This window comes from Vanessa tameamea, chromosome 31, assembly GCF_037043105.1.
Source record: "Vanessa tameamea isolate UH-Manoa-2023 chromosome 31, ilVanTame1 primary haplotype, whole genome shotgun sequence".
Lineage (NCBI taxonomy): Eukaryota > Metazoa > Arthropoda > Insecta > Lepidoptera > Nymphalidae > Vanessa > Vanessa tameamea.
Genome location: NC_087339.1, coordinates 2,704,336 through 2,718,158, shown reverse-complemented (window position 1 = coordinate 2,718,158; position 13,823 = coordinate 2,704,336). Strand labels below are relative to the sequence as shown.

General features: G+C 33.0%; 2 protein-coding genes across 2 annotated transcripts; both read right to left on the bottom strand.

Annotated features, from left to right (window-relative positions):
• Window positions 1–1,168: 1,168 nt before the first annotated feature.
• On the bottom strand, window positions 1,169–13,142 carry LOC113391388 (protein MEMO1). The gene is made up of 9 exons (XM_026627340.2): window positions 12,885–13,142; window positions 8,804–8,885; window positions 7,857–7,925; window positions 6,989–7,101; window positions 5,994–6,105; window positions 4,986–5,051; window positions 3,691–3,844; window positions 3,285–3,389; window positions 1,169–2,203 (listed from the first exon to the last, which is right to left on the bottom strand). Exons 1-9 carry the CDS (start codon window positions 12,931–12,933, stop codon window positions 2,069–2,071), a joined length of 885 nt encoding a protein of 294 aa, XP_026483125.1. The 5' UTR covers window positions 12,934–13,142; the 3' UTR covers window positions 1,169–2,068.
• On the bottom strand, window positions 10,755–12,283 carry LOC113391389 (uncharacterized). The gene is made up of 2 exons (XM_026627341.2): window positions 11,747–12,283; window positions 10,755–11,218 (listed from the first exon to the last, which is right to left on the bottom strand). The coding sequence occupies exons 1-2, from the start codon at window positions 12,172–12,174 to the stop codon at window positions 10,807–10,809; spliced, it is 840 nt and encodes a 279-aa protein (XP_026483126.2). The 5' UTR covers window positions 12,175–12,283; the 3' UTR covers window positions 10,755–10,806.
• Window positions 13,143–13,823: the final 681 nt, after the last annotated feature.

The window sequence follows — 13,823 nt, the reverse complement described above, 5'->3', positions numbered from 1 at the left end:
ATAATGATCTATTCTTAATTTAAATATATATATGTACCTTAAAGGTAAAGAGTGTTAAGCGCCAATTTTTGATAAAAAAAGGTTTTATAATAATAGTTTGCAACTAACATAAGTACAGGTGACGCGTCAGACGTATTGGTTTCAGTCACGACATTAAACATATCTACTCTTAAAAAAAACTACAAAATTTCAATTTTGACAGATGAAAAGGCGGGAATTTTTACTACCTCTTATAAACAGACTATAATTTCGCTTAAATTGTTTTAATATGTTTTTTTTATTACAATGATATTTTAACCCGATATTTATGTACTTAGATAATTAAATTCCTTACGAATTACCTTATTTAAATAGCATTTTATTTTATATAAGTAGATTTTTTTATTTTGAGTCAGTCGGTTTATGATTTCATTTTTAGTTTACAAAACATGATGCTTTTAATTTTTTAACAATTTTTACCAGATTAAAAATAAAAAAAGGAAATTATAAAAAAATATTGCACAGATAATATATTTATAATTATGAGTAACACTATGTAAACTGCTAGTATTATGACAATTACAAAGAATACATTGCCATAGAGTAATTGTCGTAGAGAGAAAACATAAACGAGTTTTATTATTAATAGATGCCAAATTAACATCGTCTGTGGATAGAAGGGAAAAAATGTTGTAACGTCAAAATGTACAAAAGTATTTTTTAAAGATTATTTTCGTAATATTATTAATGTGAAAGTAACTCTGTCTGCTGCGTTTTCAAGGCGAAACTACTGAACCGAATTTGATGCAATTTTGTATGAAGAAGCTTGAACTCCATGGACATAGGACTTTTTATTTCGAGCACTGTTATGTTTAATTATAAACACGTTATGAATTATACGAAATATTTTTAGTGTTTCTATTTTATATGGAAACAACAAACGTTCCGTTAAGTCTTAACGACCAACCCCTCAAACAAAAGTGCTCGTTAAAGCCTACATGAATAAAGTATATTTTGATTTTAAGTAAACATAATTATTTCGCCTGAACTAAACAAAAATAGTATTTTAATTATGTCTAAATTCAAACTTCACTTCTCACAAGTAAAACTGGACGCTTTAACTTTGCCTTCTACAAACGATATTATAATTTTAGTAAAAAAAAAAGGCTCTAAATGCTTTTTTAAATACATATTAATTATGTTAAGTGATTGTTGTTAACATCTACATCTCTCTTTCTGAGAACATTGGTTTTATATACGGAAGAAAAAGACAGCATAATTTAACCACCTCCACCCCTAAATAACATTCGTACATATAACAAATTATAATTGAATTAATTTTAATTTCTTCATCTTTATATATATATATAAGTATTCTGTATGTGTGTACATACAAATAACTGCTAAATTAATGAACTAATTTCGATATATTTTTTTGTGTGGAATTGAGTGGGTCCCTCGATGGTTTGTATTGGACCCGGTAGGTGGCGCTGAAATAGGGTAGTGAATACAGTTCTTATTTGACCCGGACGAAGACGGGACGGGCGGCTAGTTAATAAATATGTTATTAATTCTACGAAATATTCTTTAGTGTTGCTACTTTATATGGAAATTGAATTTGAGGGTTACAACATCGATTTCGTTATAAATCTCTATACTAAATTAAGTATTTAATTTTATTTTTTATAATTTAGTTAGGTAAACGTCATTATAGACTAGCTGATGGCAAGTGGCCTCCGTCCATAGACACTGGCGCTGTTAGAAATATTAACAATTCCATAGATCACCCATGCTTCTGTGCCTGTAGTAGGTATCGGAGAGTGACCCAGTGTAATTACATGCACGAGGGACAGAACAGTTCCAACGTTGCTTGCATTGACGATGTTAAGGATTGGTTAATATTTCTTACATCCATGAGCACCTACTTACTATCAAGACGTTCCATTTGACAGTTCACCCAACTATTTTAAATTAAAAAAAAAATTAAAACCAACACAAAAAGCCAATTTACCATTTGTGGACATACAGCTTTATAAAACACAAAAAAAAATTAAAATCGGGACACCGGTGATCTCAAGTATCGGGACATTTATTCGAACACGAGCGAAGCGCTCGCGTACGACACCGAGGAGTCCTGCATGTTCATACACTGGGACGACTGGGCGTACTTCAAGAACTTCAATGACATCGACGGGCTGGATTGGCTCTGTAGTTTTGCTATAGCCTGGAAACAGATAACATACAGATGCCTTATGTAGTTTCTAATGAATTAAAACCTAACTTCCGCCATGACAGGCAATAATACCGTTCAAATAAATGTGGATACTGTATTCCAACCATAGCAGCAAAAAAGTCAAATAAACAACATTTGACAGCAAATTGACGCGATATCATTGGTCGAGAGCTTGATTGATCTATGATATTCACTATGGATTTGCGAAAAAAATTGCGTTTTGAAAGTAAACGAAACTGTTATCGGAACTTCGGAAGTAAAATTAAATTGGAAATAAATGGTTAAGTTTAATAGCGTTGTGTTATAAATAAAGATATGTTAATCATAAACTCTTAGTAGTGCACAATATAGCTGAGTTATTAGCAAATCGCATGAAATACTTAAATTTAAGGTTTGTTTATAATTTTTCCTACTTCCATTGGAATAGGCTATATCTACCAATCCGCATCGAAGCAGCATATTGGAACAAGCTCATCTTCTCAAAGGCAGAGTTCTTAAGCCCAACGGTGGGATAATTACAGGCACTTAATCTACTTTTTACTTTAAAGTTATAACTGCATGTGTATTTTAGGACAAAATTACTTTTAGTATTTAAAACGCTATATTTACCATGTTTTTTATTTTTAATTGTTGGAGCTCGATGTTTATTGAAAGGAGGTAGTCCGATTTGGACGCTTCTAATTCCGTCAACATCTACCCGCAAACTGTCTCGTGAACAAGACATTCGTAGATAACGTCGAAATATCGAGCTCCACCAAATAAAAATAAAAACATGGTAAATATCCCGTTTTAAATACTACTTTTTAATACTTAATTTTAATTCAAATTACTTTTCTCAATCGCTGTCATTAGCGTTATAAAGTACAGTACGATTGGTTACGACGTACAATATTTATTAACAAATAATTGTGTGTTTTGTACACATGTGTGAGTTATATTATTGTTTAATAAACATTGTATATGTAAATATGCGTGTGTGTGTGTTTCTTTGCTTGTATGCGTGTACGTAGGCGATTGCGTGCGTACAAAAGTTTATGCGTGTGCGTGTGCATATCATAAAATTATAAATTACCTGTAAAAGAATTCCAATTGGATGTCTACCGCATATAGTGTTGCCATACTTTACTAAATAATCCGTGAACGCGTGTGGGTCCATTTTCTCTATGATATCCATCCCCTGAAAAAAAATATTTAACATGAGCTAATGAAACGTTAACACAAATATATTTAAAATCATATCTTTCTTCTTGGGGCAAGGTTTCTATAATAAAACTCTGCAGATATTATGAACTATAATAATTCATAAATTCAAATAATTTGTAAAAAATACATTAATAAAAAAGCATATTATTCAATACAAGATTATATAGATGATAGAAAGGCGTGGAGCTATTACTTGTTGACTTCCAGGCAGAGTATATTATATACATATATATAACTGCAGCCTGTGTTTGCTACTTAATATAAAAAAGTCATACCTGTCTGTCAAGCCACTCGATACACTGGTGAATCTGTCCCCTGGAGGAGTCACGCCACGTGTATCTGAATCTCGGACCCCAGTGACAGAAGTCGGATGATATGACGATTAAATTCTGAGGGTCAGCCAAGTAAGGAGCTAGGATTGATCCGTACCTATTAATAAAAAAAATATGGAATTTAAATTTGTGGTGACCAGATTATAACCGCCCCCCATCTCAGTCCGTATGCGAACATTTGTCAAATCTTATAAAGGCAATATCATTATTATTAAAAATATATCCTCAATAAAGAAGCACAGGAGAACTTTATTGTCTTGGTGTGTCTGACAGCTACCCTCGAACCAAACGTCATACTTTACTGGTGTGCGTGTGCTTACACCCTGTTTATGTCAGCTTGATCTTTTTGACAGACGGGCTAGTGATGGGAAACAGAAAATATAACATATATAACAGTCGATGGAACGATGGAATGCGTAATTCAAATTAGAATTCAATTATTTTTTAACTTATTTTTCTAAAAAGAGTTATACCAGCTAAAGAGACCCCAACCAAAAGGACCCCCGTTCGTAACAATAACTTAACAATGATCTTTAATAAGGATTTTTGTAATCGATATTTGTAGCAGTTACCGCCTGTCATTCGCGTCCCTACCGTCCGACCGACGTAACATTATACAAGCGTCTATTATTTTCAATGTTTCTATTTAAATTTAACTTTGAAGCAATAATATATAATAGAAAAAGTCTTAAAATTTACGGATAACGCTCGAATCTTTAGGAACTTTTGTATTGTATGGATGTTTTTTAAAAATATTTTTACAATTTTTAAAATAATGAAATTAAGAAAATAATATTTTCGTCATTGCAAAGTTATGTCGATCAGAAAAATTTACATCTGTCAAGAAGATCAAGCTATCTCGAACAGGGTATAGTGACCAACGGTTGACCACTATTTTTTTACAGTTCATCTCGACATAAATAGTCAAAGGTAGTTTAATCAAGATTGTCATGAATTTAAACGACCTGACGACCTCCGTGGTCGAGTAGTGTGTACACCGGTTTTCATGGGTACGCCACTCCGAGGTCTCGGGTTCGATTCCCGGCCGAGTCGATGTAGAAAAAGTTCATTAGTTTTCTATGTTGTCTCGGGTCTGGGTGTTTGTGGTGCCGTCGTTACTTCTGATTTTCCATAACACAAGTGCTTTAGCTACTTACATTGGAATCAGAGTAATGTATGTGATGTTGTCCAATATTTATTTATTATATTTATTTATTAAATATAAACAATCGACTCACATGGCCTCCTTTTTTGGTGTCAGCGATCCAACCAGGATTGGTATGATCGTAAAACCGTCCTTATATCTGAAACATATATTCATTATACTGAGATGTTGTGATTAGATTACATTAACTAAATATATTTATTAACCATTTTTCATTATGTAACCTACTTTTGTAACCTATTTAACGTACGATCTATTTCAAATAAAGTCAGTATCTACTCAGCAGTCTTGGCTTTCATTCATCTCTTAGGGCACAACATTACAATACAAAACTTAATCACTCACGTTAAGGAGGCAGTTCTTAAATCTATAATAATTGAAATATTTTTGTATCGCCTAACTGAAATAACTACTATGACAATATACATGGGACTTATACCAGAAGATGGGATTTGGGATGTATTTCGGAGGTTTTTAGTATTGATGGGGTACATGTCAGTCACCTCCTCGTGGTGTACCCTGGGCAACGGGGCCGGCTTGAGCTTGTTCGTCGGCCATGGCTAAGACTGGCGGGAGGGATGCCGCGGGGCTGCTCCTGGTACGTTCCTGATCGGCGTCAAGGTCATGTGAGTGGCCTCGTTGGCTAGGAGGGAGTGGGAGGGCTCGCTACTCGAGCCTCCCAGGTGTTTTACACCGGCGGTCAGCGGCGGAGCCTACCATCTTATCCGCCGCAGGGCCTCCAGTGGCGGACTCGGGGGAGATCGCCACATTCCCACGTGGAGGATGAGGAGGAAGGCGCGCACTAGGCGCGCTTTCCATGAATATTCAGCTGCCGCTGGTGGGGTCGTGGTTGCATGCCCGTGACCTTACCACTCGGCAGCATGGTGGAAACTCGAGGATAGTTTTAGTGGGTAGGACAGGGCATTAGCATTAGCGTGCCCTGGCACGGGGCATTAGATATATACTCTATTCGAACCATAAGAGGAAGATGGCTACATTTTATTCTTCACGTAGAAGTTACAAGAACACAAACAGACACACCGACGATTATATATATATATATAAACATGTACAAACTCACTCCTCCATAACTTTGGCTATATAGGGCAGGTGCATCTCGATCGAATGCTCGTCTTCGTCCGTCTGTGCGTCCATCCACTCGAATTGTCTCGTCGCTTCGAGTTCGGCGTAAACTGAAATTTTAAATAATTTCTATTAAAGCATCTGTATTTAAATAAAATTATAATGAGATACCATTATAATTCAATTTTTGTCAGCATCGCCTCCACGCAAAACCATTTAACGTGGAGGTACAGGATTCATAAAGTACGTATCCGCCTCGCAGAGGACCACATATGTTTTGTAAAGTGGATCTTGCTTATCTTTCCCTCTATGGCTTCTAAGTTTCTAGTAGGGTTTTCTGGAAGCTCTCCGGGTAGATTCTACCCACTCATCACGTTTTCTACCACCAAACAGCAATACTTAGTATTGTCTTTTTAGATTTCCCTAGCCAAATGGCAAAAAACGGAACCCTTATAGATTCGTCGTCTCTGTCTGTCAGTCCGTCCGTATGTCACAGCCACTTTTTTCCGAAACTATAAGAACTATACTGTTGAAACTTGGTAAGGAGATGTTTTCTGTGAACCGCATTAAGTTTTTCACACAAGAATAGATAATAAAAAAAATTGTTTTCATCCTACCCATACGTGTGGGGGTATCTATGGAAGGGTCTCCATAAAAATTCTTCAAAAGGTTTCTAATATCATATTTTTGTGTCGTAACTCTAGAAGTCCAGATCAGTTACCATCAAAGAGACTATTTATTTTTTAAATAACAGTAGCAATCCCCTTTATAAATGACTACTAATATTCCTATTTACCCCTCCATTTAAGCTTAAAGCTTATTTTATTAGTGGGAACGACAACCACCAAAGAGACCAGGATCGATCCTGCGACTTTTTAAATCGCTAGGCGGTAAATTTGCTCTCAAACTTTATAATTTAAATTTAAAAAAAAATGCCTTCTTAAAACAAAATACCATACAAAATTGTGTAAACTCAACTTACTCAATACTTACTCTGTTTGTCAATAGTAAGATCGTAGAGGGGAGTCTGGTACTTATTCATGTAGGACAAAGCGCACCCCCCCAGCCGGACGTGGTGCGAGGGACCGAGGATGAAAATGCGTTTACTGTAAAGGAAATATTTATTTAAACCAACAACGGGACGGAAGTTAACTTCCTATGGAAGGGTAAACCGCTTCGTTACGTAACGCGTTACAGCGCTAGTCTGGCTTCCCTTTTTCTTAGGCAATAAGGATACTAATAATGTAAACAAAATTCTTATGTACATATTCAAGAATTGTAACCAAGAATAAAATAAAAAAAAGATTTTTATTAATAAATAACTTTTCCTTACATCGTCATATTAATATACAAAAAATGGAAGCAATAAACTAAGCTTCTCTCAAGTTAAACAATTTCAATATTAAATATGTAGTTCAACTTAGATTAGTCAAGTTATCACTTCCGTCGGACGTCCCGAAACGCACATATTTACCGTTTTAATTAACATTTTCAATGTGCCTTCACGTTTTTATATACATACAGACAAACAAACTGATGTACATTTTTTATTGGAACCATACTCTTGACCTTGAAACGAGAAGGACTTTTCATCTATACATATAATAAAATTGGAGTGTCTGTTTGTAATATTAAAATAACAGCTATTTACTAAATGCATATGTACGTATGCACGGTACATATACCCGAATAACATTTTTAAATTTTTGTCTATGGAACGGCTGGACCGATTTTGACGGGACTTACACTGGCAGATAGCTGATGTGACTTAGGCTACAACGATTACTTATTTGTTAAATTCAAACGCGAACGCAGTCGCGGCCCCAGCTTGTATCAATAACATAAATAGAACAAATCTTACACGACAACTGGACTTATTTGTCTGTAGGCGAAAGCTGCGCACGCACCGCAATACGAGTAGCCGGCGTGACTGAAATATTAATTAAACACATATTATATACACACACAAATTATTGTCAATGGTATGATACTATTATTATTTTAATTTATAAGAGGGAAACTTAGCATAAGAGATAATTCTTTATTTTTTGTCGTATGTCATGATTTTTTTCTTTGATATATTTTCAAACACATATTTGCCGCCATCTTGAATATCTTGCAGTAATTGTAGACAATTGATATAAATATAATTGAAAAAAATATATACAAAAATCTCTCTCTGTGTCTGTGTGTGTTTGTGTGTGTGTGTGTGTGTGTGTGTGTGTGTGTGTGTGTGTGTGTGTGTGTGTGTGTGTGTGTGTGCGCGTGCGCGCGCGTGCGTTGTTATCAATATAGATTTACTACGGTGAAAATTTAAAGAAATTAAAAATGTGACTGTTGCTCAATATATATTTTAAAATGTTATATACATAAATGTAACCAAAAACATTAAAGATTTTAAGATAAAGTATACACTTGTAACTACCATTACCCGATTAAACATGATTAATAACTCTTGCCGGACAACGTTTCACAACAGAAACCGTCCAAAAATATTCAAGGAATGTTTTGTGTGCTAAGGGATATTATAAGCTAGTGTCTTTTTAGTCTATTGCACACGTTGGGAACGCGAACATCGCTTTCGAGCTATTTCAAAATAATAGACAGAAAGTTACATTTAAAAAAAAAACGGTCACAATTTTTTCGCCGGTATTCCGGATCGGTGGTAGATTTTTAACAGTCAACAACCAAGCTTAACGCTTTTGAGATTTAACCTTGACTTTTATTATGAATAAGTCCCATTGGTGTGTCAGTGTATTAATTTGTATATAAATGGCAAGAAGTTTATCTACCAAAAGATCAACTTACGGCGCAATGATTGCTCTAGCCGGTCCATGGGTGAGGTCGGCCTTCGACAGCCACAGATCCAGCTGTCTTGATAGTTCAGAACCTTAGAACAAAATATGATTAAATTAATTTTCAATTTAAAATAATATAATTATAATCAATACTATGACAATATAGTAATTAGACAAGAAATAAAATTGTGATTAAAAATCACATTTGAATTCATTTAAAAAAAAAGTTAACTAATTTTATATTGAACCGCATATAAAAGAAAGAGATAGATATACTTTTTCGATACGATAACGTATAATGATTTCTGCCGGTATACTCTATAGGGTATTCTACTATGTATGAAAAAGTACTTTATAATATTAAAAAAAATACATATAATACAAAAGTTCCTAAAGATTCAAGCGTTATCCGAAAATTTTAAGAGTTTTTCTATTATATTTTGCCTCAAAGCAAAATTTTAATAGAAACACTGAAAATGATAGACGCTTGTACAATGTTACATCGGTCGGACGGTAGGGACGCGAATAACAGGCAGTAACTGCTACAAATATCGATTACAAAAATCATTATTAAAGATCATTGTTAAGTTATTGTTACGAACGGGGGTCTTTTGGTTGGGGTCTCTTTAGCTGGTATAACACTTTTTAGAAAAATAAGTAAAAATTTTTTAAATTCTAATTTGAATTACGCATTCCATCGTTCCATCGACTATTATATATGTTATATTTTCTGTTTCTCATCACTAGACCGTCTTTCAAAAAATCAAGCTAACTTGAACAGGGCATAGTAGTAATTTTGGTGGCGCAATATTGGTAAAAAAAAGTTACATGTACGTCCGGAACTCACTCAACGTAAACAATAGCAATAAATAATTGGTGTTCCTTGCGAGAATAATGAATTACAATCGCTTTCCTTGAGTATAACGTACAAATACTAGCATTAATACTCCAGAGAAGTTGTTTAACAAAGTGCCAGATATTGAAATGACAGTTTTTGCCTATATGACGTCACACGATGGCGGCTCGTGTTTAAGGTCACGTCTCATACAGACTAAAAATTACGACTTTTAATTTTAATGTAATAAAACAATAATGTCCTTTTATATATATATATATGTATACTAATATTATAGAGTATAATGTTCACATGTAAGGTCGATTTACCAATTTGATAAAATAAATATTATATTTATATATCAGCTCGCTGTGCAGACACCGTCTTCAACGTGCGCCTTTTTTTAATATCGAGATGTCAGATGTATAAATACACAGATAATATACATTTATATAAAATATAAATCTAATACTAATGAATATGTTATTACAGATCTGTGTACACTACAAAAAGGAAATGTTTGTTTATTTGTATTGTAATTTATAAGAGTCTGAAACTATAAACATATTTTAAAAATCCCTTCACCAAAAGATGCTACTTCATTCAGAAGTAGCATGGGCTATATATTTATCACTAGTATTCGTTTGTTAAGGGGTTGGACGTCTATGTCCTATGTCCTTCCTTGGAGTGTTAGCATTTTTGTAACAAATATCATCAAATTAGCTTCAGTGTTTTGATCTTGAAAAGCGGACAGGTACTTTCGCATTTATAATATGTATAGATATAGTTTATTTCAGTAATAAGATTTCAGCTGGACGATTCAATTTCTCGACAAAGACAAAAGAATAAGCACTACTGAGCTGCTTTAACCAGCATTGCATTCGAAAGTAAAATTAAAGTTTATAAAAGTGTTAAGCAAAGAATTATTATAAATAAAGATATATTATTGATGAACTCTCAGTAGTGCACAATATAGCTGAGTTATTAGCGAATCGCCTGAATACGTTATCTACATAATCTTTATCTTTTTTCCTACTTCAGTTGAAATAGGCTATAAAATTATACTCACAAACTGAACTCCACACAAAGCTACAAGCAGAGCTAGAAAAAAATAAAACTTTCCAACTAAACCAAAATACTTTAATAACACAAAGAATCAAATTAAATCATCATAAACATCAGTCATCATTTTCCATAACCGTCGCGATCCTCTCTGACACATCTTTCAATAATCTTTCACTGAATTTTGGAAATTTCGTTTCAAACTCAGCCTTCAGACTATCAAGATCAAATCTATCTCTTTCCAACTCTTCAATCGTTGTCTGCGATTTCTCATATTCTTTAAACTTATGTATATCCAAATTTGAATGTTGTTTAATTTGATTTAGTCCTTCGATAGCATCGTTGACTGCATCCAGTAGTTGCTTATGACCAGATTCATCATTGTAACCGAAATCAACATTTTTCGTTTCCAATTTGTCGAGAGCTACTTCTTCTGTTGCAGACAAATCATTCAGAATGTTCTCAATGTTAGAATTATCCGTCATATTGTAAAATGTTGAACAGTCTCGGTTCTTCAAGTCCAGAAGTCTGAAAATACACAATTTTATAATAAAATTTAATTGCAAAAGTTGGTGAACGTCCCACTACTGGGCTATGACTGCCTACCTGTTACATATTAAATAAAATTCTGTCAATCTTATACAATTAAGCATAATCATGTATGTTCAGCGGTGCTTGCCTGGGTTGAACTATATAGCTAACTTTTATTCCAATTTAATAATCTAAATCAGGTTAAATGTTAAGTTAAAACTACTTTTAGCTAAATCAATACTTTGAACGAGCCAGTTTAATTAAAACACAAGAAATATGACATCCTAGATATCTATATAGTGGCATCAATTGGTTTATATATAAACCTAACAGTGTCAGATGGGATCTCACTACAGAAATAATATATATTTTCGATTTATTTCTGCAATTTGCTAAGTTTGCAAGGTTCTCAAGTTTAAAACTAATTGTGAGAACAATTTTAAGTAGGAAAAGTTAGTGGTGCTTAATTTCTCGTGGTTGTCACAGTTTAGTTCTCAGCAGTTTCATTTGCAATAATTTACTCACCGTTTCTGTTCAACAACAAAATTAATATCTTTCAAGCGCCTATTTGTTTTATCTAGCTGGTCCATTGTTTTTTGAAAACGATCCGCCAATTGGGCCATCTGAATGTCCATCTGCGTTTCCTCCCTCTCAATTTTTTCTTCTACGAGACAATCTTCTAACATCGCACGTAAAAATTTTCCGTACGCAATCTGACGATATTCCGCATCGAAATCGGGCATAGAAGCTTCCGTTTTGCATATAGTCATATCACCATCACCTATTACTGTCGCGTTTTTATTAATTTTCGGTCTCGAAATTACATTTTTTTCTTTACTCGGCAATTGTTTCCGTAACGCGCTAGTTGTAGCCGTATTGCCCGACGAAGCCGTTGAAGGACGCTTCGATCGAATATTTTTGGACGGTGGAGCAAAAGTCTTGTTTTTATCCATAATATACGATGTACGAAATCGTCTTTTAAATGTAAAGAATTTACAAAACAATTATTGTTTATAAATTAAATCACCGTTGACAGATGTTTAAATAAGTGTCATGGCGACGCACTACGTTCCAGATACTCAATTTTTCATTTATTTTTATAAAAAGAAAAATAAGAATAAAGATTATGTAGAGAATTTATTAGATTAAAAAGAAAAGTCATAATAATAAAATACTCGTATTCAGATAACTTTTTAAAAATTAAAATGTCATTAATCAACGTAGTTTGTTTCTGAACGATCATGAAATAAGTCAACGTCATGTCCACTTTTAGGAGTTCAATAGTGAGATATATATTTTACTTTAAATTAAATATAGGCATTCAAAATTATGACAAAATTCTTCTATAACATAATGAAGGACATTAATATTTAAGCTCAATTTTATTCATAAGATGTTGTTTTTAATAGTTTATTCTATTATGATGATCAAAAATAAAAAATAAACACAATTTTTATAATGTAATGCAGGTATTTGAAAGCTTTGTCAATGCAAACAAAAGTTATTATTAAATATAACCTTAAATACTTTTAACCTTATAGCATCAAAAGTTAATTGGAACAGGTGAAAAAACTAAACTGAATTTTATTATGATAGGTAATTATAGATTGTTTTAAATGTATTTGAACTTCCTTTGTTTATTAAAATATAATATTTCACATACCATTTTCCGTATACCAGCTACCAGCGTGCGATGCATTCCGACAAGTCATTTTTATTTAACACACTTATTTTTTTAAAAAGCAATACAAAATAAAGTTACTCCACAAATCCACAAAACAAATTAATTCTATGCTTAATGGCTTTCAAGTATCTTTAGCCAAGAAGCACAGATTATCAATTGTCATTGACTCACTTTCATTTCACAATCTCAAAAATTATCGCTTTGCTTTGGTCATTGGTGTAGGTCTTTGACGTCGATTTATGTATCTACCTACACAATACAATAATACATTAAAAGTTGCATAGACAATCAATTACAATTTTTATCTTAAGTCAACACTACAAAGGGCAACCAAAAATAAATACTATAGTATCTAACTTTGTGATCAAATGTTTTAGTGACCAAAAATTGACCTGTAATATTGAAAATTGCAATTCGTAAATACGTTAAGTGAAGTAGGGAAAACTAAAAATTTAAGCATAAATTATCCATTTTAATTATCTGTAATAATTCTGTGATTTCCAAAGTTTGTGTTGGTTTCCAAACATTACCGTTAAACAAAATTATATAAATACGAACCAAAATAAAGCATCAATAAAATTTACACCACGTACTGATTGACCTCATTTATAATTATTCTAAGTTATAAATACTTAAAGTAAATGAAAATGTGTATTATTTTTAAAGTTGTTGCTGAAAATATTTAATTACTTCATCACTACTTTTATAAATCATATTCAAAATTCATTGTCGCTGTAAAAAATATTAACTTGGGAACTAAGATGTAATGTCCCTTGTGCCTGTGGGTCATTCACCCTTTAAACCCTTTTAGTAATCTGACGGATGATGTAATAATATTTAATTAAATATGCCGTAAGTATTACACAACCAGATTAACAAGTATTAAAAACAATTACTGAAAACTCAAAGCAGTCTTTA